The sequence below is a fragment of the Centrocercus urophasianus genome, unplaced genomic scaffold (assembly GCF_019232065.1).
Source record: "Centrocercus urophasianus isolate 14NV4802_14NV808 unplaced genomic scaffold, USGS_Curo_1.0 seq_1462, whole genome shotgun sequence".
Taxonomy (NCBI): domain Eukaryota; kingdom Metazoa; phylum Chordata; class Aves; order Galliformes; family Phasianidae; genus Centrocercus; species Centrocercus urophasianus.
The window spans coordinates 36,295-63,651 of NW_024884656.1; the positions used below are offsets into that span (position 1 = coordinate 36,295).

At 56.7% G+C, this 27,357-nt stretch overlaps 1 protein-coding gene across 1 annotated transcript in view; it reads right to left on the reverse strand.

The window, feature by feature from the left end:
- Positions 1-471: 471 nt before the first annotated feature.
- ABCA3 (ATP binding cassette subfamily A member 3) overlaps positions 472-27,357 on the reverse strand; it is a 27,094-nt gene continuing 208 nt past the window's right edge. Inside the window, 31 exon segments of the mRNA XM_042815274.1 lie at positions 472-2,468; positions 2,810-2,883; positions 2,967-3,154; positions 3,243-3,413; positions 3,511-3,698; positions 4,259-4,453; positions 4,573-4,707; positions 4,904-5,076; positions 5,649-5,807; positions 6,023-6,242; positions 6,346-6,550; positions 7,026-7,249; positions 7,251-7,300; positions 7,588-7,891; positions 8,721-8,913; positions 9,522-9,620; positions 10,239-10,389; positions 10,702-10,912; positions 11,216-11,371; positions 11,684-11,838; positions 12,206-12,335; positions 12,936-13,082; positions 14,233-14,414; positions 15,098-15,271; positions 15,825-15,945; positions 16,495-16,611; positions 17,209-17,468; positions 18,515-18,680; positions 18,812-18,939; positions 20,745-21,009; positions 22,928-23,020. Coding sequence (XP_042671208.1) covers positions 2,337-2,468; positions 2,810-2,883; positions 2,967-3,154; positions 3,243-3,413; positions 3,511-3,698; positions 4,259-4,453; positions 4,573-4,707; positions 4,904-5,076; positions 5,649-5,807; positions 6,023-6,242; positions 6,346-6,550; positions 7,026-7,249; positions 7,251-7,300; positions 7,588-7,891; positions 8,721-8,913; positions 9,522-9,620; positions 10,239-10,389; positions 10,702-10,912; positions 11,216-11,371; positions 11,684-11,838; positions 12,206-12,335; positions 12,936-13,082; positions 14,233-14,414; positions 15,098-15,271; positions 15,825-15,945; positions 16,495-16,611; positions 17,209-17,468; positions 18,515-18,680; positions 18,812-18,939; positions 20,745-21,009; positions 22,928-22,981 — 5,127 coding nt within the window. The 5' untranslated portion in view covers positions 22,982-23,020 and the 3' untranslated portion in view covers positions 472-2,336.

Sequence of the window (27,357 nt, forward strand, 5' to 3'; positions counted from 1 at the left end):
CAGCGGGTCACTGTAGCAGGACAGACAATAAAGCGCTGAAACTGCCTGTGGGTGAGAGGCTTGCGGCCGGGGAGAGTTTGGATCCGGTGGAGCATTGGTGGCCCGGCGGAGGGGCGCAGAGATGGAGAGGTTCGGATCGTCCCTCTGCAGCCGCCCCGTGGAGCTGGAGGTGCTGCTGCCGGGGGCTGAGTGTGGCGGCCGGCAGCTGTGCAGGCTCTGCTATCTCTGCAGCTCTGTTATCTCTGCGGTCCTCACAGGGGTAAGGAAGTGGGAGGAGGGGGCCGGGAGCAGCCCTGCAGCACAGCCTTCATGCGGGACAGCCGCTGCAGGGGCTGCATCCCACGAAGGGCCCCGGTGCAGCTTTGTCCGGGCTGAGTCCCTGTGCAGGAGCCCCATCAGGTCCTTCCCAGACCAAGCCATGCAGGGCAGGGAGCCTCTCACTGAATGCAAAGAAAGCCAGAAAACACCCACTGGAAAAAAAGGAAAGCTTTATTCTTGTGGTGGGAACAACAACTGTACTGCAGCCTGGCACAGCAGCCACAGCACTTTCCCAGGCTTCCCAGATGGTGCTGCAGGAGGGGGATCACGACAGGTAGCAACAGCAGTGCTGCCTGCTGACCGTGCCCCAGTGCAGCAAGTCCCAGTGTGGGCTGGTGCTACAGCAAAGAGAGGCCAGGATGCAGGATTGGTGGTACCCAGGGCAGCACCTCCCATAAGCCCACACAGCCCCCCTGCTCCTACTTTCCCACTGCTGCCCCTGTGCAAGGCAAAGCCCCAGCAGCCCTGCTGCATCCTGTCATTGCCCTGTACAGAGGGTCCCAGCCTTCCTGGTGGCCCCAGGAGAAAGCAGCATTGCTTTCCTTGCGCTGCTCTCCCACATCACCCCCCCACAGCAGAGGGATGCTTGCAGAAAGCACAGTCGTTGTCCCAGGGGCTGTGCTCCCCTGCTGGCTGCTTGCTAATAACCACACAACCCCATGAAGATCCGGGGAAACTCTTAGTAACATGATGCACCATCATTATTTTTAAACAACATTAGGCAGAGGGGAAAAAAAAAAAAATATGGAACAGGAAAGGATGATTCAGTTACAGGAACAGAACAAAAACCCAACCCAAAGGACACCCCGACCCGACAATGCAATCACAGGGAGGGAATCAGCACCCCCTGCCATAAATATTAATTCATTTAGTATGTGCAATTGTGTGTAGGACTATAGTGCAAATAGCTCTGCATTGATCACGGAGCAGCTGGAGGCAACTGCCCGCAGGTGACACAGGGACCAGTTAGAGACAGATGAGAATCAACCGACACGTACAGAAAACAAACAAACAGAAAAGCAACGCAAACGCTGGGAGACGTCGAAAATAAATCCTGGGTGCTGCCTGTGGGCACTGCGCACAGCCAGGGCAGCGTGGGGTGGGGGGACAGGGAGAAATGTGGGCACGGGCTGTGCTGCAGTGCTGCAGAACACGCTGCAGGGCAGTGCTGTTGTTTAAACCTCTAACGGAAGCAGTGCCGAGGCAGCAGGCTGCACCTCCAACCATTGCTGCCCACACACGGAGCCCCGGGCTGTGATTCATCCATGCCAGGTGCTGCTCCATGAGCACAGCCTCTCCCAGCACAGCGGGGCTGCGCCAGGCTCCCTCTGCCCCTGCTTTTGAGCAGTGGAGGCAAGAGGAGCTCCTGAGGTTCCCTTTTGTCACAGAGCCAGGCACGGTGGCACCGAGGGTTTTGGTGTCAAGGGAACAATCAGCATATGCTGCTTGTGCCAGCTTCCCTTCTTGCATCTCCATGCCATTAAGGCTGGGATGGGGGTTTTGTGTCCCCTCCCCCTGGCACAGTGCATCCCCATGAACCCAGCAACCATTCTGGATCTAAGCTATTGGACAGCATCCTGATAAACCACAAGCAAACCACCTCACAGAACACAACTCGACGTGCGCGTGGAGACCGCGGAGCCGCTTCCCAGTGTGCGTGACGAGGGGCAGGATGGGGGGGCATGGGGACCTGAGGCTCCGGCACAGCCTGCAGCACCCACCAGCACCCAGCCACCCCTTCCCCTGCTTCGAGGGCTTTTCTTTTGGCCACAGATGCAGGTGGAAGTGGCAGACACACACACTCATTTACACGTGTGCGCGGGCAGCTGATGCACATGGAGCACTGTGCTCCCCCTAGCAGGAGGTTACGACTCCATCCTCTCCCCCCTCCCCAGTGAAAATTTTCTTACATTTATACATTATTTAAGACACACGCTGATATATAAATTACTGTCTCTATATATACTATGTATAGGCGGCGGGGCCAGTCCATGAAGGAGGACGTGAAGGGCTCTTGCTCATTTCCCTCTGTCCTCTGTGTAGTGTTGGAAGCGAGTGAAGCTCATGAAGACTTGCTCCAGGGATATCTGGCTAACCGAATAGTCTTCTAAGCGATACTTCTCTTTGGCTTTCTCCAAGGCCCCAAAGACCTGCAGGGAATGGCACAGCAGCATCAGTTACTGTCAGGTATCCACAGCATAGGAGTCAAGCTTTCCCCATGGAGACCACGGGGCAGGGTGTCCAACTCCATCAAGAACCACACGTCCCCTGGGCTGGGGTCCAGCAGGGAACAGCAAGGCTCAGACACTGCAGGCTCAGGTGGCTCTGAGCCCACCCAGAACCAGCGCTGTGCTTCCCAGGAGGGAGATACGGGTTGGGAAGGATGCAACAAGCAAACACAGCCCTTCCATCACCACTGTGCAAAGTGGCCACTCCCCCTCCTCCCCTCCCTTCTCTTCCCATGTATCACACGTGCTCCAGCATCCCTTACCTGCGCCCAGCTGAGGTTCTTGTTGGTCAAGTGGTAGTGCACCATGCCCTGGTGCTCGTGCTTCAGGACACTGCCTGCAAGAGACCAGCAGAGAGAGGCTGTGAGCTGTGAAATGGGGGAAGCTCACATACACACCCTGCCTAGCAGCTCAGGGTACCTGGGAAAGTCTTCTCCACGAAGGCCTTGAAGGCCTGCAGCTCGCCCTCCTCATCAGTCCGCGTTTTGGCCAGCAAGGTGTAGCCACTGCCAAACTTGCTCTTCAGGTGCTGAGGGCTGCCCAGACACTTGAACTGCCCGTTCACCATGATGGCCAGCCGTGTGCACAGCGCCTCGCACTCCTCCATGCTGTGGGATGGGAGGGAATTGCTGAGCGGGGGGGGGGGGCAGGACCCCCAGCCCCAGCTGCGGGGCTGGGCACTGCTGGGACACTCACCTGTGGGAGGTGAAGATGATGGATTTGCCACACTCCCGTGTCCGAGTCACCGCGTCCCAGAGCAGACGCCGGGCCACGGGGTCCATACCAGTGGAGGGCTCATCCAGGAAGATGACGGGGGGGCCACCAATAAGGGCAATGCCAGCGCTCAGCTTCCGCTTGTTACCACCGCTGTGGGGGAGAGAGGGGAGCATTGAGCACAGGAAAGCCAGGCACGGCAGAATCCCCCTGCCGGGGGGAGCTTTCGCCCCCTGGAGCCTCGTCTCACCTGTAGGTCCTGACAAGCTTGTCGGCGTGGGGCTCCAGCAGCAGCCCCCTCAGCATGTTCTCCACGCAGCTGCCGATGTAACGCTCAGGGATGCCCCGCAGCCTGGCATACATACTGAGCGTCTCACGGCCCGTCATGTGCTCCAGCAGGGCATCAAACTGAGGGCAGTAGCCGATCCTCTGCTGCACCTGGGGGCACGAAGAAGCTGAGGGGTTGGCTCAGCTGCAGCTCTGCACTGGGAGAGGCCCTGGCACCCACGGAGCTTTGCTACAAGGCTCAATATCACAGGGTGCCTAGGGCTGGCAGAGATGCGTGCATCCAGGGATTGAATCAAAACCCTGATCCGTGCTCAGGGTGGGTCAGTTTGTGACTCATCTCTGGCCTTGCAATTGCCTGGGCAATTCTCAGCTGTCAGAGGTCTGGAAATCTCACTTGCCACCATCTAACTGCACTAGATCACATTTTTCACATAGCCATTTAGAGAGCTAAACAGTTTTAACGAAGCCTTTGCCACCCTCAGAAGGTTTGTGAGGTTTCCCTTCATTTCATATCTGCTAGTCTTTTCTCCACAGGACTGCTTTCAAGTGACCACATTAACAGGGAAAGCTGGACCAGATCAGACCACCACATCCCTGGTGCACCACACTGCCCCTGGCACCCACAGCCGTGCCCTCCCCAGGGGCACTCACAAGGGGCTCAGCCCAGGCAGACGTAGGACACAATGCGCTGCCCCTGCAGCCCTCAGTACCTTCTTGATGTTGGCCAGAATGCTGTGGCCATCCACGAAGGCATCCCCCGATGTGATGCTCTCATCACCCGTCAGCATCTTGAATGTGGTGGTTTTGCCTGCTCCGTTGAAGCCAAGAAGACCAAAGCATTCCCCTTTGCTGACTGCCAAAGAGATCCTGTCCACCGCCAGCAGGGATTCCCGGCTGTCATAGACCTGGGGATGGCAAGGTGTGAGCATGCTGGTCACATCACATGCAAGGCATCTGAGGGCACAGCAAGGCCAGCAGGCCGTGCTCACAGCACGGTGCTCCAGAAGGGCCACGTGCTCCTCACCTTAGTGAGCTCCTTGATGACGAGAGGGCTGCTCAGTGATGACAGCAGCTCTGGTGGTGACTCCAAAACCTTTTTCCTCTCATCTGCCACATCCCGGTCCTCAGGCAACACAGACACACTGTTCAGCAGTGCCACCTGAACACAGGGCAAAAAACCACTGTCACCTTGCTGCTGTGGGATCAGCAGCTTTGTCCAGACAGGCACTCCCAGCTCACGCAGGAGCCACTTGCTCCATCAGCCCTCTCTCAATAGGGACAGCACGCCTCTCTGCCCTCCCGCACGCTCCACAGGACCTGCACCACGTTGCTGCCTCCCACAAGCTTCAGCTCACCCATTTCCGCCGCCTGCAGATGCCACAGACCAAAGTTTTCAGTCTCCAGAGAAGGTTTGTCTCAATGAGGAAGAGGAGGAAGAGGAAGGAGAAACCCTGGACGGTCAAGGAGGTCAGGTATCGCCCGATCCCAGGCGACTCCCAGGAAAAGTAGTTCACCTGATAGCTGATATCTGGGTTGGAACAAAGTCAAATCAATCTCTACTCCAGGGAGAAAAGTTTCAGAGAAAGCTGGGAGTTCTGCCAGCCTCAGCTCCACCCCAGCCCACACTGGGATCCCTGCCCACAGCTCTTTCCAGCACTTCTCCCTAGAGGATTCAGCTCCTGACCCCAAGAAGATGCTCACTGAAGGCACACAGAGGAGACAGGAGATCTATCAGGACCACGACTGGGTTGCCTTGGGAGCTCTATGAAACCTTCCTTATTTTACATTTTCCTCCAACTCAGTAGTAAGAAAAAAGATTCCTTAACTAGATTGCTGTCACTATCAAATGCTCCTTCTGCTTTAAAATGTCACTGGAATTACTGCCCAGGCTGGGTTAAAGGCCACGTGACACCACAGCCACCTGTTCAGGCGAGCATCTCCTCCCCAGGCACTGGTAGGGAATGCCAACCCCCCAGCCCTGCTGGTCCCACACCAGCCTTTCCAACACTCCCAGCCCCCTGCCCACCCCACAGGGAGCCCAGTGTGGCTGCAGATGAGGAGGAGGGAAGGGCAGCAGGGGCAGGCGATGGGGGGACTCACTGAATGCCTTGCATATGAAGATGGCTTCAACAGAAGAGGTGCAGAACTGAATGAACTCATAGTTCTGGTAGAAGTCACTGATGCACTGACCCAAGCAGTAATTGGGTAAGGTGAGAAAGATTTTATCCAGAGTTCTGGAGAGGTCCACCAAGCCTAACTCTGAAAGACGATCAACAGATTGGATTTAGAGAAAGACCCTGATATGTCTCAGAAAGAGAACCAACACATTTTGTCATGTTTAATTGGTGAGAAGGGGCTGTTTAGGTTTTTCTGGTGCATGGGACAGCCCCAGGATCTAAGTGTGACAGAGTCCTCTCAGGGGCTGTGTCTTCTTAGTGGTGGCAGGGTGCAGGGCTGGGCAGGGACTGACCCACCTGGGATGCTCATGATGGTGACAGCAAGGAAGGTGGCTGTGCCCGAGAGGATGTTGAAGATGGTGAGACGGGTGTAGGCTGTGGCTGCCACTGAGAAGAAGAAGCTGAGGAGGTACATAAGGGGGATGATGGCCCAGCCATAAAGGAGGAAGATCAACATCACATCGACAAGGTGGCTGTCTTGGGTGAAGGCTTGCACATCAAACGCTTGGAATATCACCTGGGGTGCAGCAACGTGAGGAGAGAGCACGTTTGTCTCGAGAGCAAACGATGCCACCCCAGCTCCTGTGACAGGAGGGATGAGGCTGTCAGAGGTGACTTACCAGCATCAGAGCACACGGAATGAGGAAGTTGATGATGTCCCAGAGCAGGGCTGACAGCCAGAAGTTGACCACGTAGACGCCGCTGACAAACTGGACGTGCTTGGCCTTGATGGCCCGCTCACTGACCAGCAGGAGAGCAAAGGTGCTGGCGAGCGAGGCCATGCCGTACAGCAAGTTGATGGCAATGGCAAACCCAGTCTGGCCTCTGCAGGGGAGCAGCAGCAGCAGTTAGAACAGCAACAGCATGACAGACCGACGCTGAGGCTACGTGAGGGACAACACAGCTGCACTGCCCCAGCACAACACTGCCAGGTCCCACGCATCATCCCTCTGGAAGACATGATGCCCAGGCCCTGGCTCCATGGGCTGCACAGCCACACAGCTCCTCTGCCGCCCAGCAGCTGAGCTCTGCAGGGAAAGGGTCCCCAGCCACAGGCTGCGAGCTTCTAAAGGGGAACCCCCAACCACTGAGTTGTGTGTGTTGAGCTACGGGCTGCCAGGCTTAAGGCAGGTCAGTCAGCCACACAGCTTTGCTACCCTGCCTCCAGAGCGCAATCACAGCCACGCTGAGGCCTGAGAAACTCTTGTCTGAGTCTTCCGCCAGCACAATCAAGCCAACGTGTGCCAAACGCATGCTGTGAGCCCTAGCAGGAACGCAAGCACCAGGCAAACAGACTTACTCCATGAGCTGGTCCTTGGCCTTCTCGGTGATGTTGCGGGGCTGAGGGTAGTTGGTGACTGTGATGGAAGCGTTGGGGCCCATCAGCACCCTGAAGACAGCGTTGTCAGCCAACATGAGGGCGGTGGCTGGAGAGTGGTAGGCCTGGTTGTTGAACAGTGCAGTGACCACCGTGTGGTTGTCAGCTCCTTCGAAGGAGGCAGCGGCGATGTAGTGCTCATTGAAGGCCCCCCCCCTCCTCGGATGCTCTTGAGATGAGGTACTCCTCCAGGCCACCTGCAGAACACCGCTGCTGTTACAAGGGGACTCCAGGCAAAAGGAAGGCGATTGAGGCCAACTGGAGAAAACCCCAGCAGCGCCGACCCTTGTTGCCCACCCTGCCCTAATGGTGGCCACAAACACAGTGCTACAGAGAACACAGGTCTGCCCAGGGGCGGAGGGGCAGGAGCCAGCTGCAGTACCCCCCTGTGCAGGACATGATACCATAGGATACGCCAAACGGGATCCAGCCCTGGCAGGAAAAGCCCCCACTAAGCATCACCCAGTGCTCTGCAAAGCCTCACCCGGCACCTCCAGTGGTGACTGGTGCTGGGCATCCAGCAGCTCCACGAACTGCTCTGCCAGCTTCTGCGGCAGCCCTGAGGCGGTGGGGACGGAGAAAGGCACGATGGTCTGCCCATAGGGCTCCAGGGTCAGCCTCAGCATGGAGGAGTCCCTGGGCCCAGGGAAGGTCTTGGCCACGATGAGGGCGAAGGCAGTGAAGATGAGTGGCACGAGGAACTGCGCTGCCACCATCTTCCAGTTGCGCCAGCTGTACATGGCTCGCTTCATGAACATGGCGTAGAACTGCTGGCAGCACAGGTAGAACTGGGAAGGGAGAAGCCAGGTCAGAGCCTGCCCTGCCACCACGGGCAGCCATCATCCTGCATGGAGTCCAAAGCCCCCTCCCTGTCCCTTCCTCCTCCATCAGTCCACAGCTTGCCCCACCACCTGCTTGCAGCAAAGCAGTGAGCAGGATAGTTACACACAGAGGAGCTGTGTGGCAGTGCAAGTCAGCTGCCCAAAATCCATAGCTTCCCAATGGGAAGCAGGCACTTTGGAGGCTAAGGTGCTAAATACCAGCTTTGGACAGGACCTTTACCTCTGATCGAAGCTCAGCACTGGAGGTTCACAATTGGGGTTGGTGCAGCACAGCAACATGTCAAAGCGGCCAGGCTGAGACACCCGGCCCATGCAAGCAAGCACCTTCTTTGCTTTTTAAACCACAAACATCTTTCTGTCTTTCTGGTTGTAGATATGCCCTTGAGAAGGACAAGGCAACTTATCACAGGCGTGAGGCAGCAGGCCGTGAAGGGCCCAGCGAGGGAAGGAAGATTGTTTTTCTCATCTCCCCGCTGGAAATGCCAAGGGATTTAGCAATAGCAGGTGATAAATGAGCAGGAATCATCTGGATATCTTCAAAACAAGGCATCTCCACAGTGAAGAATTAACATAAAAAGGATAGCAGAGACCCACCCCAGCAACCAACCCCAAGCAACTCTTGAAACAATGCACACTGAAGTTTCAGAGTTCACTTCTACATTCACAACTCCCAAATTACACAGGGTCAGACTGGCCACAGGCAGGCTCTGTACGGTAAAACCAGTGCAGAGGTCCCACAGGTGCCATTCCTGTGGCACTGACACCCCACACTCACCCCAGTGTTGAGCTTGATGCTGGAGCAGTCCTCTGTAATGAGTGCCCCGCTGTCATCTGTCATGTCTGTCATCCCACTCAGGCTGCTGGAGTCATCCATGGCCCAGTCGTTGGAGCGCCGCTCGTGCTGGTACTGCAGAGCAGGCAGCTGGATGGCCTGGATGTCCATGCTGGAGTCCACCAGCTTCCCAACCCTGTGCCAGGATGGAGAACAGATGGTGAGGCACCAACCCAGAGAGGATCAAGCTGGAGACTTCAAGAGACAAAACCCACATGTGCACACACAGCCCAAGTGCAGTTTGTGCCAGGCTGAGTTTTCAAACTTCCTTCTCTTCCCCAAGCAGCTGTTTTTCTCCCAGTCTGGGCATTAAGACAGAACTCAGTAAAGGGCTTATGGGAGGAGAGTGCTGCCTGCATGAAGTTTCTTCCACAGCTGCAATTGTGGTTTGGCTTTTGTTCTTTTAATGTAATCAAAACTCATGTTTGTTTTTGCAGGGAAAAGGCGGAAGAGGAGCTTAGCGGGACTTCACGCTCAGATTTGGACTTCGTGTTTCCACTCACAGACCCCAGCCCAGCCCACACACTGCCCTGATCCCAGGCCCGTACCCCTCATGAAAGCTCTCACAGAAAATGATTAAAGCACACGGGTTGTGCTGCCAGCCCTGAAGGCACTCTGAGCACCTGCTTCCAAGGACTGACCCTGAGATGGTGGACCAGCTCCTCCCCATGTGCACACTGCTCCTCCCACCAGCTGGACCACAGCCCAGGTCCCTGCTGCCATCCAGGCCTGCCAGCTCCCCACCTCAGGAAGACTTCCTCCATGGTGGTGACCGAGGCCCCATAGCTGGCAATGCCCAGCTCCTCCCGCTTCAGCTCCAGCTCTGTGAATAGGGCCTCAAACCTGCAAGGATAAATGAGGTGTCAGGTTTTGCTGCTCTCCCTTTCTGCTGGCATAAGGCCAGCTCCACCAGGCAGGGCTCCCCAGAGCTGGGTGGAGACACCACCCACAATGATGTCTTAATGGACAGCAGATAAAGCTGCACAACGTGGCATCCTGTATCCTCAGGCCCCGGATTTCAGCCTAGTCAGAGGAGATAAGAGATCTTACAATGCTCTGGGTGCTGCTTCTGCAGCATTGAGCCCCCTCCTCCCCCCAGATTTCAGGCTCCATTTTCTGCTGCTGCTTTTGCACAGGTAGCCTCGGCCATCCTTGTTACATCACGCTATCCAAAGACTCAATGCTCCCAGCCTCCCACACCTCACCCCATGCAGTCACTGCATGGCAGGTATGCTGGCGAGACAGCAGCACAGCAGCAGACTCAAGAGAGGATCGTGGTGAGAGGAGGAACCAAAGCCACTTTCCCTGGACCAGCACTGCAGCTGTGCCCTTGCATGTCCCCCTGCACCTTCCAAGACGTGGAGAGCAGCTCCATTCCCAGCTAGCCCATGATTACAGCAGCCAGGCCTCAGTGTGCACAGGGGGATCCATGCACAGAGGGAGGGCAGACGATGCTGTTACCTGTGAGTGCTCTCTTTGGGCAGGATGAAGGACAGCTCTGCCCCAGCATTGCTCTCCAGGGTGGCGTTGGGCACGTACTGACAGATGAGGCGGGAGATCTCCCCCAGGTTACAGTACGGCTCCTTCACCATCACCATGTGGTATCCAGCCCCTGGGAAGAGAGGGGAAAGGAGGGTAAGTCACAGCACAGCCCAGGCCAGCCATGGCTCTGAGGTGCTGGAGCACAGAGGGGCTGCTGAGCACCACAGGGCCTTGCTGGTTTTGCATGGGCTGCAGGGAACGCAAAGGCCAGTGAGAAGGGCTGAAAGCAAGCACAAAGCAAAGCCTTTTGCAGCCAGCTCTGAGCAACTAGCTATGCAGCCGTGAGGAGTGAGTGTGGGTTCCAGCCTCCAAACAGGCATAACAGCATGAAGGGGAGGGCAGGAACAAACACTCCAGCACAACCTGCCTGCTCCTTCCTTACCATATTTACGTTTGAGGAAGAGGGAGGAGCCGCAGCACTGCAGCTCGCCCTTGGCCATGATAGCTATGCGGTCCCCCAGCAGGTCAGCCTCATCCATGAAGTGTGTGGTCAGCAGGATGGTGCGGTTGCTCCTCTGCTGCTGGAGGAGGTCCCAGGTGGCCCTGCGAGAAGCTGGATCCATCCCCGACGTTGGCTCATCCAGCATCACCACCTGCACATCGGAGATGAGCGCTGGTCAAGAGAGGCACAGCAGTGCCAGAGATCTGCTCTGGATCCAGAAGCCCCGAGCTCCCAGTGTGCACGCAGTGGTTTTGTCTGGAGGAGTATCCAAGCAGCACAGCTGCTCTGGAGCTCTGGGGAACAAGGCTCAGCGCTGTCCCCTTTCATGGCAGTGCTCCTGCCTCCTCCTTGCTGCCACTTCACTGGCCCACAACAGGTAAGGGACAACCTCAGACAAGAGCCCCTGCTGGCCCCAAGAGAAGGATTCTCAGTGAATCCCACAACAGCTGCTTGCCTTGGAGTCCCCGATGAGGGCGATGCCAATGGACAGCTTGCGCTTCATGCCACCAGAGAGCGCCTTGGTCAGCGAGTGCCGCTTGTCCTCCAGGTTGAGGATCCGCAGGATGTGGTTGATCTCCTCGGGACACTTGGAGGCTGGGTATCCCTTCAGCTGCCACACGAGGGGAAGGAGGTTAAGCACAGCTGCAGTGGCAAACATCCCCAGCAAAGATCCTTCCCACCTCATCAGCCACTGGCTGCTGAACCCGACCACAGCCCCCACTCCACGCACCTTCCCGCATGCAGGCAGAAAGGCAAGGCAGTACAGAGATGGCCACTGCCCACCCTCTGGGCATCACCCCGAGCCTGCATGATGACAGACCTGTGAGCAGTGCGTGCTGCCACCCAGTGAGCCCCATGCTGCCCACCCACCCCAGCACCAGCTTTGCATGCACTGCCAGGCACTGCCAGGCACTGCACTCACCCCTGCATAGAAGTAGAGGTGCTCCTCCACTGTCATGTTGTCGAAGAGCACGTCGTGCTGTGGACACAGCCCCAGGCTCCGGCGGATCAGGACCATGTCCTGTGAGATCTCATAGCCGTTGATGTACGCCTGCCCACTTGTTGGGGAGTACAGACCTGGGAGGAGCGACCCATGAGCTTGTGTTGCTCTGCCAGACAGGCTGCAGCAGTCAGCCAGGACACAGAGGTGTCAGACTGCCTGTGACCTGCACAGCCTCTGTCCTGGTGTCACCCTGGGGCTGATCGCTCAGCTCCCTCCATCTCTCCAGGCAGCAACACAGCTCCCAGCCATCCCCATCATAACTGCACCATCTCATCTGACAGCTCAGTGAGCCCAGGGTGCAGCAGGGAAGAACAAAACCCCTGCCCAGTTGAAGAGATGAGGCACAGCTCTGCTCCCTGAGGAATGCCACAAGCCCTGCCTGCAGGGCCCCAGCAGCTGCCCCTGCCACATGCCAGCCCCATGGCAGGTCACAGCTCCTACCTGTGAGCATGGACAGAGTGGTGGTCTTCCCAGCACCGTTGTGTCCCAGCAGGACAGTGATCTGCCCTTCATACATGTTAACCGTCAAGTCCTTCACTGCCTCTTTTGTCTTGTTTCCCACTTTGAAGACCTGTGGAGATCACATTAACAAGTTGATGCTGTATTCACAGCGAGTGCTGTCAAATCTGCTCCCTCTGCACCTCCAGGCAGTGCAAGGCCATGACAATCACTGCGGTTGGCATTAGACAGCAGTGTCCAGCAGGCTCAGTGCAGACATCACTCACTTGCGGGTACCAAACTTCAGCCCACAGCTAAAAGATGCTAGCTCTGGGAAAGGTCCCTCCCCACACTACAGGGCCTGAGGAGCAGAGGGCAGCAAACATGGGTAAACTCCCTGCAGGTGGCAGCGTTCAGAAAAGCAACGACACCATGCAGTGGGCAGTGCTGTTGTGTGGGTGAGCATGCACCATTCTAGGACTGCTCTTCCTGGACCACCGTGCTCCAGCACTGCAGGGTGAGGCTGCAGTTTGCCCACAGCCTTACACAGCAAGGATCAAGGCACGCTGCAAGCCCAGGGTGCTGTGAGGCTGCTTGAAAAACTGTAGCAGGAAAAGACCTGAGTTGTGCTCCTTGCAGAAGCTATGTGGCCAAGAGCTGCTCTAATGCAGAAATAGCACTGGGGGGCACAGGACCAACAGCTGCCCTAGTGCTTGTGCTGTGAAGGTAATACCTTGGAAAGGTGCTTGATTTTGATCCCTGACACGAGGTCAGCAGGCTCCTCCTCGATGTATTGGCTCTTCAGGGCTTTCTCAGGGTCCTCCTCCTCCTCCTTCTCTTTTCCAATGACAGTCCTGGGTTGCCCACACCAGTAGGAGGGCTAACAGGAGAAGACAGAAAAAGCCTCAGGCACGGGCCCACACCAACCCATTCCCCACTGCTCTGCCACGCAGGTGCCCCACTGCAAGGCTGCTCTTCCTGGCCCATCAGATGCTGGGCAGTGCAGGCAGAGTAACCAGAGGGCAGAGCTGCACCTCCTGCCATCCCCTGGCTGCCTGTCCCTGTGACTTTTCCCTGTCTTCATTTCCACAGGAAAGGCCAATATGGCAAGAAATAAAATTGCTCAGGGAGAAGCATCTCGCCCAGAAGAGCCTGAAGAGCAAATGCAACAAATAACCATTCCAAAAAACCCCTTGCATCCTGTAACAGAAATGGGCGAGAGTCCAGTGCTGCAGTTTCACTCTTTTGGACCTGGCTTTCTAAGAACGAGGGCAACACAGCAACGTGCCCAGCACAGGGAAGCACTGAGCTGCAGCACGGTATGACAGTCTTCCAGCCCATGGGGGCTTTTGGCAGACAGCTGCATTCCTGCTTCACCAAGAGCTCTGCACAAGTCTAGCTACAGAAAGGGAGTTGAAACCATGGTGCAATCAGGAATTGAGAGAGAAGGAGGAAAAGCCTCCCAATGCTTACAGTCAGAAGCGTTGCTGTCACTGCGGCTCAGGGGATTCTGTCACACAACACTGACAGGCTGAGGATGACACCAGACCTGGTGATGGCACCGGGCTGGCAGTGACAGCAGCACAGCTGATGGGTGACAGCATGCAGCCATATCCCCCCCTGTGGCTGCTGGTGATGGCTCGGAGCAGACCCAGCCAAACCTCACTGCTCAGGGCAATCCCAAGTGACCACCTGCTGACTCCCACCCCAGGCTTCTCTCCAGAGCAGGGTGAAGAAGCTAATGCTTTTCTCTCATGCTGGGGGCATGGAGACAATGTTAGTAACACCATGCGTGCGAAGAAGTGTCGGGACAAAGACTTAAAGCCAAGAAGACCTGCAAGATGTACTTCACAGTCAAAAAAGCTGACTAGATCATTCTTTAATGAGGACACATAGCAAGCACCTCGAATTCTGGAAGCTGATAGTGCCACTGTTTCACTTTAGTCTGGCCTGCTGCATAGGCAAAAAGCAGGGAACATCATCAAACCGTGCCATAAGCCCTGCTGGAGGGGTGTGTAAGCAGTGCTCACCGTCAGGAAGAAGTACCAGGGCTGAGGCACGCCGTACTCTCCTGGGAAGACAGCCTCCACATACCAGGCCACCAGGCCATAGAGCACTGAATCCAGGAGCAGCATCCCCAGGACTTGTGCCAAGGTGAAGTTGTCATCCACGCTGACAGGTTTCATGAGGTCCCTCCACTGGATGCCAGTCCCTGCAGGGACACAGGACGCTGCTCACCTCTGCTGAGGGAGCTCGTTCATCCCCAAGAGGAAGGAGCAGAGCAGAGTGCATTCCCAGGCTTGTAAGATAGCACTGCCTGCTCTAACTCACTGCTCCACAATGAAAGGCACACACTTGGCCCCACAGTATCCATTTCATACACGTAGAGAAAAAAAGAGGAGCAGAAACGTACTAAAATCTCAAGGTTCCCACTCCATTCCTTACATGTCTTTCATCACACCCCTGCAATTGCCCTGGGAGAAACCATCTCATCTGCAGTCGCTGCCCCTCCACCCCTGCAGGCTCCTTTCAGCGACACTGCTCTGCAAAAACACTGCCTTTGTTGGAGCAAACAGCAAATTCTTATTGACATACAAATTAAAGAACAACAACAAAACAAAAAACCAACGGGAACATTGGAAAGGAGGAAATGCAATTAATTAGCATCCTTTAGAAGAAAATTGGCTTTGCCATCAAAGTGTCTGGCAATAGCCCAGGCTTCATTTCATGACTGTCAGATGCATGGGTTCAGAGGGGCAGAGCCCTGGTGCTGCTCAGAGCTGCAAAGCACCCAGCAATCGCCTCTCCTGCTCTTGCTCTGTCTCTGCCAAACTTCCTTCTGCCCCCCACACTGCCCATCCAGACCCACCCTGGCAGAGAGGCTCCTGTGCTCACCTTTTCCTTCAAACATGCCTATGAGCTGTGCTCCCATGGCCATGGCCACGTTGGAGATGAGGCAGGATGCCAGCTTCTGGCTGTGGGACATCAGGTCGTAGCGAGGCGAGATGAAGAAGTAGGGGATGTAGGAGAAGAAGTACAGGAAGCCTCCAGCAGCAGCTGCGACATTTGCTGTGAGCACAGAGAAGAGCAGGAGGGGAAACATCAACCACACATTGGCGCTGTTGAGCATTTCTCACCAGCTTGCCACCCTTGGAGATCCAAGCTTTTGGAGGAGCTGTGGTTACAGGCGGATGATGACTCGCCCCAGGCCCACAGCAAGGCTGAAGTACCAACCCCACAGTCAGCATTGGAGGAGGCTCTCAGCCCAGCCCAACCCAGCACACCTTGGGGTCACAGCAGGTGAATGAGGCCCCAACACATGAGCTGACATGGATTGAGAAGTGACAGTACACACATCTCCTGCCAAAGCATTGTGTGGAAAACGCAGCCAGAAAAAAAAAAAACAACAAAAAGAAGACAGGGCCCCCAGCTCTGCAGTCAAAGCAAGTTATTCCACACGCAGCAATCTCAAGCGGCTCTGGAGCTGGCCCTGCTTTGGATGCACCACTGACCTCCCAGTATCCCCAACACCCAAATCAATCCACAGTTTTATAGCACAGCTCCTGGGGATGGCATGGTTGGCAGACCCAGCCCTGCAAGGAGGCAAGCGGGGAGGACTCACCTCTGGAGAAGAAGGTGCTCACCATGAAGTTGAAGGAGATGGTGGAGATGGAGAAGATGGCGAGGAAGGTGAACACCAGCGTGGGGTCACTGCTAGTGAGCACAGCTCCTTGTTCACTCACCTACAGAGAAAAAGCAGTTACCTCTGCAGCTGGCCATGGCTGCAGGCACACAGGGGCACCCCATGCCTAATGGTCTCTGTGGTTAAAGACAGATGTAGAGGCAGGTAGGCACACCCAGGCCCTCTTAGAACAGTCCAGAGGGAGGAAACAAGGGCTGTCCCCGTGCAGGGTCTATGAGAACACTGTGCTCTGCACCCAGAGAGTCACCTTGTGCTTCTTGTGCCACGGGTGCACAGCGAGGGCAGCCTGCATCCCCCGAGCATGTAGTGCTCAGCAGTGGGACAGGTCTGCTCCTCCTGGGGGAGGAACTGCTGGCAAAGGCAGCTTTGGGTGCAAGGTTGTCAATTCACACCCTTGAAGCTGAGAGAGACTCAAATGGGCTCTCAGGTACTCTCTGCAGTGCTCAGGCTCTGTCCACCCAACAGCTCCAGGCTCTGAGGCACACATATGAGGCCTGAGTCACTGGTACAGACCAACCTGTGACAAAGGAGCCTTGCTGCCCTCGTGCCCCACCAGCACAGAGCTTCTGGCCTGAGGAAACACACTCACCTTGACACAGAAGAGCACGGTGACAAAGAACACAGACACCAGCAGGAAGAGGAAGAACATGAGGAACCAGGCACTCCAGTGCAACCAGTTGCTGAGGCCCATCATGTGCATGTATTCCTGCAGGGAGGTCACACTGTCACCCATGGCTGCACTCGCATGACCCAGGCAGGGGGATGCAGGCACAGCAAGGGGGGGTGGAGACTCTCATTGGAGTGGTACTTAGGAGCTGAGCTGAACCCGAAGCACAGCAGGAGGGGCTGGCAGCAGAAGGGGCGGGACAGCCTGACCCGGCTGCAATGAGCACTGCATCAACTGAGCTCCCTGCTGCCCACATACAGACACACACAAACACGTACAGAGCACGAAAACACGAGTTTCTAAATTTAAAAGGCCAAAGTCCTGTTTCCCACATGCTGAACTCCTGCACCGGCCAGAGCTGCTCCTTGCCAAGCTGCCCTTCAGCCTGCAGTCTGGCCAACTGCTCCTGGCAGCAGGATTAGCAACATTCCTCCAGGGCTTTGCTAACCCACTGCCAGCGTGCCTGCCCACCTCCATGTGCTGGCTGCAAAGCTGCAAAGCCAACGGGGATTCTGTCGTTGCCTGGCTCATTTAAGGGGTGAGCAGCTCAGCGTGCAAAGTACCTGCAGCAACAGCAGTGAGAGCTACTGGCCCCTGGCCCACCGTGCCACAGGAGGTGTGCAGCCCCAACATTACCTTCAGCTTCTTCTCCTTCTCGTGCACGACGGCACGGACGATGTTGAGCGAGGTGTAGGTGAAGCTGAGCATGAGCAGCAGTGGGAGCTGGTTCTGGATGGCGAGGACGAAGAGGTCGTTGACGTAGGACGGGTAGGGGAAGCGCTGCACCACCACGGTGACGTTCTCCAGCAGGCTGGGGGCAGAGCTGTTGGTGTGATACTGCATGATGGCCCGATCCACGGCATGCTGCACCGCCAGGAAGCCCTCCCGGATGTAACCTGCAAGGCAACAAGATGGGGAATACAAACAGGCACTGTTCCTGGGGAGCAGAGAACAGCACAGCCCCTTTGGAAGAGAGGCAGCTGGTATGGGAGGGACTTCTGGGGAAGAGGAACAGGAAATGTTAGAAGAGCTTGTAAGAAAAGCAAAACCAACACAGCTATCGTGGCACCACCATTCCAGAGCAACTGAAATCTTCATTTAAAGGCAGGGGGCAGAAAACCTCAATATAAACTGCAACCTTTCTGCACGTGTGCTTTTGTTTTCCTAAGGACAGAGATTCTTGGTCATCATCAGTCACCAACACTGCCACTGAGCTCAGCTCACACGTGGTCCTTTTTTGGGATGTATTTTGGTGAGGAGGAATATAGCCCATTGCTGACACACTTGGCTTAAACGTTTTGCGCATTAAAAAACAAAAAAATCTTTCACTGCTTTTTAACTGCTCTGCTTTTATTTGGGATTTCTGCCACTTAAAATGAAGCTCAGATTCTGTTTAGAAAGCCTCAGATGAGCATTTTAAGAGGTGGTTACTTAAAATGAACTGGACAGATAAGGAAAAGATGAGAATAGGTAATCACTAACAATGTTTTTTATTAACTAATTTGCTAAACAAATATTGTAATGAGGGAATTGACCTTAGCTTCTGGTCACCCCACCCTGCAAAATATTTGAACTAGGAGATATGGTCCTATCGTTCTCAAGTCTATTCACACTGATGAGTGAGTCTGCCTGCTCTCTCAATCCTTTTCTTGATGTCACTGTGGAGCCAGAAGGAAAACTGGGAGAAATACCCCCTTTGCAGCCACAGAGGAAGCTCCCAGGATTGAGAGCAGGGCTCTCCTGGAACCAGTGCCAGTTCCTGCAAGGCCCTGCTGCCTCCTGCTCAGTCTGAGGTTTGGCTTTCATTAAAAAACTGTGCCCAAACCACAGAGCTGAAGTCTTTAAATAGCATGAGAACTCCTAGAGGGTTTGGGCTTTTACCATTCAAAAAGCATTCAAACAGAGAGAAGAGCAGCATCCCAATGCCTCCCGACAGCCCTACCCGGCGTTCCGCCATCCGCAAACTTGGCCTCGCGGGGCCCAGGCAGCTGGAAGAGTGGGAAGAGGTAGCTGGTGTGCCAGTCCCGGTCCAGGTTGGGGTTCAGCCCCGTCTGCTCACTCCGTGGGGCGTTCCTGGGGCTGTACTTGAAGCGCAGCTCATAGTCCACCTGCCAGGAGAGCAGCGACGGCCGCGTCAGGCTGACCACAAAGGCACAAACCTGGGTTACGCTCCCGGAGCGGCTGCTGTTGAGCTGCTGGGAGGGCTGCAAGCAGAGCGCCCCGGCCCTGAGCTGCTCACCTGGAGGGGCAGCGGGTCTGTGCTGCTGCTGAAGTGGTGTTTGAAGATGACGGCAGCCAGCACGCTGCCCGAGCGGTTGTCCCGTCGGACGTAATCCTCAAACTCTCGCTCCGAGGCGAAGCCCTGGGCTGTGGGGCAGGAAAGTTGTGAGCAGGGTGCGCGTGGGCACAGAGCAAAGCGGTGCTGAGCTCCCAGCTGCGATGCTGGGCAGGAGGGATGCGCCCCAGGCACAGCTGGAATGTCCCAAATGTGGGAGGTGGGGAATCCGTGCGGGACGCAGCCCTGCCATCCCCAGGGGCAGAACCAGAGTCCTTAGAGCTGGAAGGGACCTTTAGAGACCATCTAGTTCAACTCCCTGCAATGCACAGGGACACCACAGCTGGATCAGGATGCCCAGGTCTTGATCCAGCCTGTTCTTGAAGGTATCCAGGGACTGGGCATCAACCACATCATGGGGCAACCTGTTCCTGTCCACCACCACCCTCACTGCAAAAGACCTTTTCCTTACATCCAACTTAAATCTCCCCTCTTTAAGCTTGAAACCATATCCTCTTATTCTATCACCACACACCCTGATAAAGAGTCTGTCCCCTTCTTTCCTGTAGCTCCCCTTTAGATACTGACAGGGGGCTCTCAGCCCTCACAGCCTTCTCTTCTCCATCTGCACATCGCCAGCTCTCAGCCTGTCCCATAGGAGAGGTGTTCCATCCCTTGCATCATTTCTGTGGCTTTTTTCTGGATGCACTCCAACAGCTCTGTGTCTCTCCTGTACTGAGCACTCCCCATTTGGATGCAGTGCTCCAGGTGAGGTCTCACAGCACGGAGCAGAGGGGCAGATCCCCTCCCTCGCCCTGCTGGTCACAATGCAGCCCAGGATTCGGTTGGCTGCCCAGGCTGTGAGGGCACATTGCTGGCTCGTGTTCAGCTGTCACCCACCAGGACCCCCAGGCCTTTCTCAGCAGGGCTGTGCTCAATCCTTTCACCCCCCAGCTTGTATTGGTAACAAGGGCTGCCTCAATCCAGGTGCAGATATTGCAATTGGATAAGTTGAACCTCACGAGGTTCACCTGAGCTCACTGCTCAGCCTGTCTGGGTCTCTCTGGACGGCACCCCATCCCTCAGGTGTGTTGACCAGGTCCCACAGCCTGCTGTTGGATTTCCTTTCACATTATCTTCAGTTTGAAACACGAAGTGCTAAAATGTTCTGGGCAAGGAAATTTCCGAATGCTTCATTGTGAGGAAGTGACAGCCACTTTCAACTATTTTAAGGCCATAATTTTCTAGATAGGAACTGTAACAAGATGTGACAAAAATCAGAGCTGTAGTTTTCGTGAAACAAAAATAAAACCGTTGCCTTGACATTTTGACAAAACTGATGCATCCTTGGAAAAGAGCATCTGCACCACCAGCAGACAGCGGTAGGACAGAGGGAAATGATTTTAAACTAAAAGAGGGAAGATTTAGGCGAGATGTGAGGAGGAAATCCTTCACTCAGAGGGCAGGGAGGTGCTGGCACTGCTGCCCAGAGCTGTGGGTGCCCATCCCTGGAGGTGCTCATGGCCACAGAATGGGCAGCAGAGCTGGGGGGCACAGCCCATGGCAGGGCTGGGGGGGGCCTTCCAACCCAACCGTTCTGCAGTCCTCTGATGCATCCACATAAAAATTCATTAGAGAATTTCCAGCCAACCCACCCATTCCCAGGATGGAAGACAGATTGATGAGGCATAAATGAATCCCGTTTGGATGCCCTTTGTCCAAACCTCGTTTTGCTTTACCCAGATTCTCCCTGTAAGACCAGGCCGCTGGGCACAGCTCTATTTTGGGCACCTCAGCCCAGCTGGCAAGTTCAGCCCTCAGAGCGCTGCCGCCGCCCCGGCACTCAGACCCCAAAAGCATCAGCACCCCCTGAGCACCTCTGCACAGCTCTGCTCACCTCGGATGCTGATGGGCAAAGCTCTCTCCACAGCTCTGGCGACGCTCTGCACGGCGCTGCTGTTGGAGGGGACGTACGCCAGCTCCCAGGGGTTGCTGGAGTGTCGTCGGTAGAAGAAGCCTGGCAGGTCATCCACGGACAGGGACGGGTAGATGGTGGCGTTGGGGTGGCTGACGGAGTGCACGCGGTGCCTCAGAGCAATCAGGATGGCAGCAAACAGCAGCGGCAGGCAGATCTCTATGATGGTGACCAAAATCTGACGTTTCTGAGGGGAAGCCGGAAGGGAAGGGTGGAAATAAATGTCAATGTTGGAAGAAGGGAAAGAGGATCCCCAAAATCACCCTGCGCCTCAGAACGCTTCTTGAATCTGAAGCTCAGTTTGGGGCAGCCAGTCTGCAGCAGCACCCTTCTAACCCAACTACTCTGTGATTCTACGGCTGTGCCCCATTCCTTGGCCCCCAGCCCCCACAGGAGCTGCCTCCCAGACACTGCAAGCTTTCCACTATCTGCTATATTGCTCAGCCTGTGTGTTAAATAGCGTTTTAAGTGGGCTTTTCCATGGCTGCTGGCAGACAGCAGCCCCGTGGGAGATGGAGGTGGCTGCCATGCTGTGCCCCTCCATGGGCAGCAGATCCCATTTGGCCCAAACACCAGAGGGAAAATGGGACACTGGGTGGATCTGCACCCCCTGTGCTTCCTCCTGCAGCACGAGCTGCCAGCACCCCAGCTAATACACCTCACCCAGCCTCAACCACTGCAGCTACAGCTCCTGAGGTTTCTCCACACATGCCCAAGGCCAGAGAGCCTCAGTGGGAACCTGGCACTGAGCATGCTGGCAGAAGCAGCAAGTGCTCCAAGAGCTCCTGCTCAGACAGCAGCAAGGGGCACTGCAGCCTCTGTCTGCCACAGCTGGGACAAGAAGGGCACAAGCAGCACCAAAGAGGTTATCTTCCCAACGTGGCCACCTCTGCAGCTTGCTGTGTCTCCTCCCTGCCTCCACTCCAAAGCTGTGCTCCAAGGCTGCTCCTTCAGATCTGCCAACACCAACCCCTGACTGGTGCTGCACATTAGGTCAGAACCTCACAGGCTCTCTACAGAGTGGAGAAAGGTTTTGTTTTTCAGATGGGAGGAAAACAGTGAGCAAGCTGGGCATTCAGCTCCTCGGCCATCACCTCCAGCTGGTCCCGAGGGGATCAGTGACCACTGGGCACCACGTCAGAGAGAGGGGCACAGCCCCAAGTAGGAGCACAGGGTCAAGAACAGCACCGCAGCAGGGCTGGCAGGAAAAGGAGTGTTCCAAAGGCCACGCTCATAAAAGCGAGCATTGCAGATGTCTGATGGTTTTATAACGCAGCTCTTGCAAACCAGCTGCCTTCTGCTGATTTACAACCAAATTAACCCTCTAATAGCCCCTTGGACTGCCTCCAGAACAACTGCCTGACTCTGTGAACTCAGCAGCTAGCACACATTTACCAGCATAGCCTGGTGCTACTGCACAAGTCACTCAAACTGCAGTGCTTCAGAGGCACTGGGGACACTCATCCATAATCATACCCCTGACAGCTCTGAGTAAGGCGTTTCCTCACCCCTGGGCCCAGCACCCAGCTTCACAGCACAGCTGACAGCTGTGGAGCTCCATGCCTTCACCGGGAGCACATCTTCTGCCAAAGGCTGAGCATCCAGGAGTCCACAGCCCCTTCGTGGCACTGGGGGAGGCCAGCTCCTGGGCAGCGAGCCCTAAGCTCCCTAAGCCCCTTAAGCAACCAGCTGCCATGCACAAAGCTGGGATGGGAGTAGATGCCAGGACAGTATGGTTTAAAGCAGCCCACGCATCCCTAAAAGCTGCTTCTGAGGACAGCACAAACTAATCAAGAAAAACCAACCAGGTCACAGTAGGTTTACAGCAATCACCACCTCCAGAGGATGTCAGAGGGTTTGTGAGACAGCTCAGAAAGCCACTGTCACACAGGAGGCCATGTGGGTTGTCCTGCCTGTGGGAAGTGAAGCTGCACCCAATAAAAGTGAGGGCAATGGTGAAGTATGGATGGGAGGGGATGGGGACAGAGCAGCAACGCCCGCTCATCCCTCCCTGACATGCAAGCACAGGAACCAGGATGCTCTGCAACCCCTGCTGAGTGACATTTGGTGGTGCCCAGGTGCCTGAGTGCGCCGTGCCAGCCTACCTGCAGGATGTAGTTCTTCCAGAGAAGCAGCCCAAACTGCCTGAGAACAACCATCCTCCCATCGGACGGGGACCGCCGCCGCTCTGCAGGACTCTGTGGAGAGAAGAGAGCAGTGACCAGGGTGCTGCAGACCTGAGCTGCCTCCCCATCATGAGGCCCCACAGCCTGGTAAGCTGCTCAGCCCCAGGCTCACTGCTTGGAGAGGGTGGGGCAGAGGATGCTGAGCCCCACAGATCTCACCTGCAGCAAGGCAGGAGCAACAACACGAAACCCCCAGTGATGGCATGAGCAAAGCAGCCACCTCAGTGCATCCAGGAACCATCCCATGCCCCCACAGCCAGGAGCGCGGCTCTCCCCATTCCCAGCCTGATGTTGCAACAGCTGGCTCAGCCCCACAAGAATGGAAAATAACTCCACTGTTCCCTCTGAAAGGGTCATTAAGAGCCCTCAAGAGCCAGAGGCGCCGTGGCTTCTGGTGCTGCCCAGTCCAGGCCCACAGGACCCTGAGCAGAGAGAGATGCAGTGAGGGAGCTGCTGGTTGGAAACACAATCTGTGAGCACTGAGATGTTGTGGTCACAGAGCCCGGACACACATGGGACACTGCAGCCACCACGCAGACTGTGACACTGAAGTGGGCACAGCAGGAGACAGCAAGAACGCTCCTGCCCCATAGCCTTGCCCCAGCACTTCCACTCACTGCTGGGGATAGCAGGGAAGCTGCTGTGTAGCCCTGGGACCCCCATCAGGCAGCTGCAGCCCCTGCAGGGGTCCTTTACCCAGCCACAGGCAGGGAGACGTGTTTATTACAGAGGGGGAGCATAGAAACACAACACCTGCCCTGACGAAGGCCATGAAACCTCTTGTAGCCCATTAATGTGGGGCTGGTTAAGATTTCAGGCTGCGCCTCTACTTCCTGCATTGCGAAGGCTTCACAAGTGCTGGTTGTGCAATGCCAGCAGTGCTCTTCCCAAACAAACCCTCATGCCAGGTGAGAGGCAAGGGTGAGAAAAGGTCTGCGCCCTGCAGTGCTGCACCCCAGCCCTTCCCTTCCCTGGAGGAACCTGCAGCCCTCAGCCAGCCCTGAGCACTGAGGGGCTTCCCAAGGAAGTGCTCCTGCCCAGCTGTGCTGACCTCGTGCTGCAGGACAGAGGAAGAAGCACAGCCCTGCTCACGAACTTGGGCTGTGCAACACACCAATCGTCTGCTGCACAGCCCTCAACCCACAGGTCTTTGTGGCAGGCAGCTGAACTCCCTTCAACTCATCACACGCAGCAAATGGGACAAAGAAACGTGAACCACAAAGCTGAGGGCAAGAAACTTTCAAGTCAAACGCTGCCAGTGTGCAGCTGTGGGCTGAGAGCAGCAAATCCCCTTCCCACAGCAGCACCCCACAGCCGTGCTGCACACACACACACACGCACACACATCACCTACCAGACACAGCACAGGAGATGCTCAGCAGCACGTTTCCAGCTCTGTCAGCACGGTGTCAGCTCCCCAGACCCCACCTGCCCATGCTCGGATCTCGCAGCGCTGCTCGAGCAGAGGCAGCCAGGCAGCCAGCTTGCTTTCAGCAGATGCTGCACAAAAGCACGGCTTGCAAACACAAGGCCAGCGCTGCCACACGGCCTGCAGGTGCCAGGCAGAGGGAGCGAACCCTCCCGCCGTGCCGCGGCTGAGGCAGCCCTGCCCACGGGAGGAGGGAGAGGTCCCTCCCAGCTCCGCAGCCCCACCACCAGTCAGCTGAGCAGCAGCGGCCAGCGGGAGAAAGGGAGGGAGGAGAGGCGGCTGCAGGCACGGCCCTACGATGGGGAGGAAGAGCAGGGCAGCACTGGGGCGCAGATCCTCACCTCCCATTGCCGGGCGATGCGCTCGGCTCCAGCCGTGCCAAAGCACGAGCTGTTCTGTGAGACCCACGGAGGTCTGGCTGCAGCCAGCGAGGGATGCCTGCGTGTCATGGAATCAAATCATAGAATGGCCTGGGTTGAAAAGGACCACAGTGCTCATCAGTTCCAACCCCCTGCTGTGTGCAGGTCGCCAACCAGCAGCCCAGGCTGCCCAGAGCCACATCCAGCCTGGCCTCGAATGCCTGCAGGGATGGGGCATCCACAGCCTCCTTGGGCAACCTGTTCCAGTGCCTCACCACCCTCTGGGGGAAAAACTTCCTCCTCATATCCAACCTAAACCTCCCCTGCCTCACTTTAAAACCATTGCCCTTGTCCTATTGCTATCCATGTCACAATGTGCCATCAGCACAGCTCCAGCAGCTGGGTGCTGGGTGGGATCCGTGTAGCTCTGCAGGTAAAACAGTGAGCACCCGTGTGCCCAGCCCGCCCTCCACAACCAGTCCCTGAAGCATCCTCCTGCCCTGCCACACTCTTTACCATCCCCAATTCAAAGCCCAAATGCAACCTCAGAGCAAAACCCACCAGCCTTACGAGATGCAGAAGATTCCCACAGCAGCGAGCAGCAGCTGTGCTCGTGTGTCCTGTGCTGTGCAGTAAGCAAGAAAAAGCAGAAGAGGTCTGCTGCAGCAGCACAAAAGGCACCTCAGGTACCGTCTCTTCCCAGCAGCAATAGAGAAGGAACAGCAAGGGGACTTTTCATCCTACACCATCTCATCTCCACAGGCCTCTGGTCCACACGTACCCTGGGAGAAGATCCCTCTGCCACAGGAAAGCATGGGACTCCCCCAGCCCTCTCCAGACCTTGACCCATGCAGCCAAGTATGTGGCTGCACCCCAAGCACAGCCAAGGAGCAGAAACCTCCATCCTGCACTTATCTGAAGGGCATTGGGAGCCAACTGGGGGGAACTGAGATCCTCCGTGCTCTGTTTCTGGGGCACAGCAGTGTGATGAAGGGCTGCAGCCCCCGACCTGCATCCCTCCTGGGGGTGTCACGGCTCCCAGGAAGCACCAGGCAGCTCTCAGTAACACCAACGCTGTGCAATATCAGCAAACTTCATTACACCCAGCCATTTTTCCACCCTAACAAGTGCCCCAAGAAAATATCCTCTGAACCTTCCATTCAGCATAGAACAAAAGCAAGAAGCTCAGTCACAGCAGCAGCTCCTCTGACAGACATGAGTGTGAATCCCAGGTTTGGAGCACCCACAGGAATGGATTTTTCAACCTAAGCATACATCAACCTGAAGGGAAAACCTTTCTTTAGAAGGCGCTCCCTGGCCTAGAGCACAGTGCCCAAAGGATCACAGCACAGCTTTGGTTGGAAGGGATCCTGGAGATCATCTGCTTCCAACCCTGGGAAGGGGACACACAGCCAGCGTCTGTGAGAATCACAGAACGGCCTGGGCTGAAAAGGCCCACAATGTCCATCCAGCTCCAACCCCCTGCTGTGTGCAGGTCGCCAACCAGCAGCCCAGGCTGCCCAGAGCCACATCCAGCCTGGCCTTGAATGCCTGCAGGGATGGGGCATCCACAGCCTCCTTGGGCAACCTGTTCCAGTGCCTCACCACCCTCTGGGGGAAAAACTTCCTCCTCATATCCAACCTAAACCTCCCCTGTCTCAGTTTAAAACCATTCCCCCCTTGTCCTATTGACCACCTCCACAGCAGGAAATAATCTCCGTCCTCTGACAATAACCCCTTTCTGCACGGGGTGCTGATGGATGCTGAGCACACAGGCGCAGCTCGGCTCCCCGAGCTCCGTGCTCGCAGCAGGGCACGGCCAGCAGCACCGGGCAAAGCCCACATGTGCCCACAGCCGGCGGTGATTTCAGAGCTCTCGCCGCATTTTTGCTCCTCCGACGCACCGTCACCATAGAAACTCAGCCTGGAAATGGCAGACGCGGCTTTTTTTAACCTTCCTCCGGCTCGGGGAGGGAGCATCCACGGAAGACGGGCGGCAGCGGCCGCGTCCCCAGCGAGGTCTGCCCGGAGCCGGAGGTGATGCAGGAAGGGAGAGGCTCAGCGGGGAGCACCGAGCGGCTCCCGGCACGGCAGCGCAGGGCCGCGGCAGCCTCAGCCGCGACCGCTGAAGGAGACGCGGCGAGCCACGCAGCGCTGAGCCAGCGGGCGGCCTGCAGCGCGGCCACGGAGCGCGGCGCACAGCCGGGAGCGCGGGGCCGGGAGCGCACCGCACCGCCGGGGCAGCGCAGCCGGAGCGGCCGGACGGCGGTGCGCGACGGGCGGCGCGGCAGCTTCGCACGGCCGAACCCCGCGCTCGGATCCCGCACCGCTTGGCCCCCCCGCCGGAGCCGACCGCACTCGGGCGATGCGGGACGCGGCTCCGGGAGCCGCCCGGTACCGAGCGCCGCCTCCCCGGAAGGCCGAGCTCCGCCCGAAGCCGGGCCGCGGAGCGCTGCGGGCTCGGACGCGGCGCGGAAGCGGCGGCGCGGGGTCCGCTCGGTCCCACCCGACCTGGCGCCCGTTCTCCGCATCCCGGCCCCGCACTCACCGGCCCCCGCCGA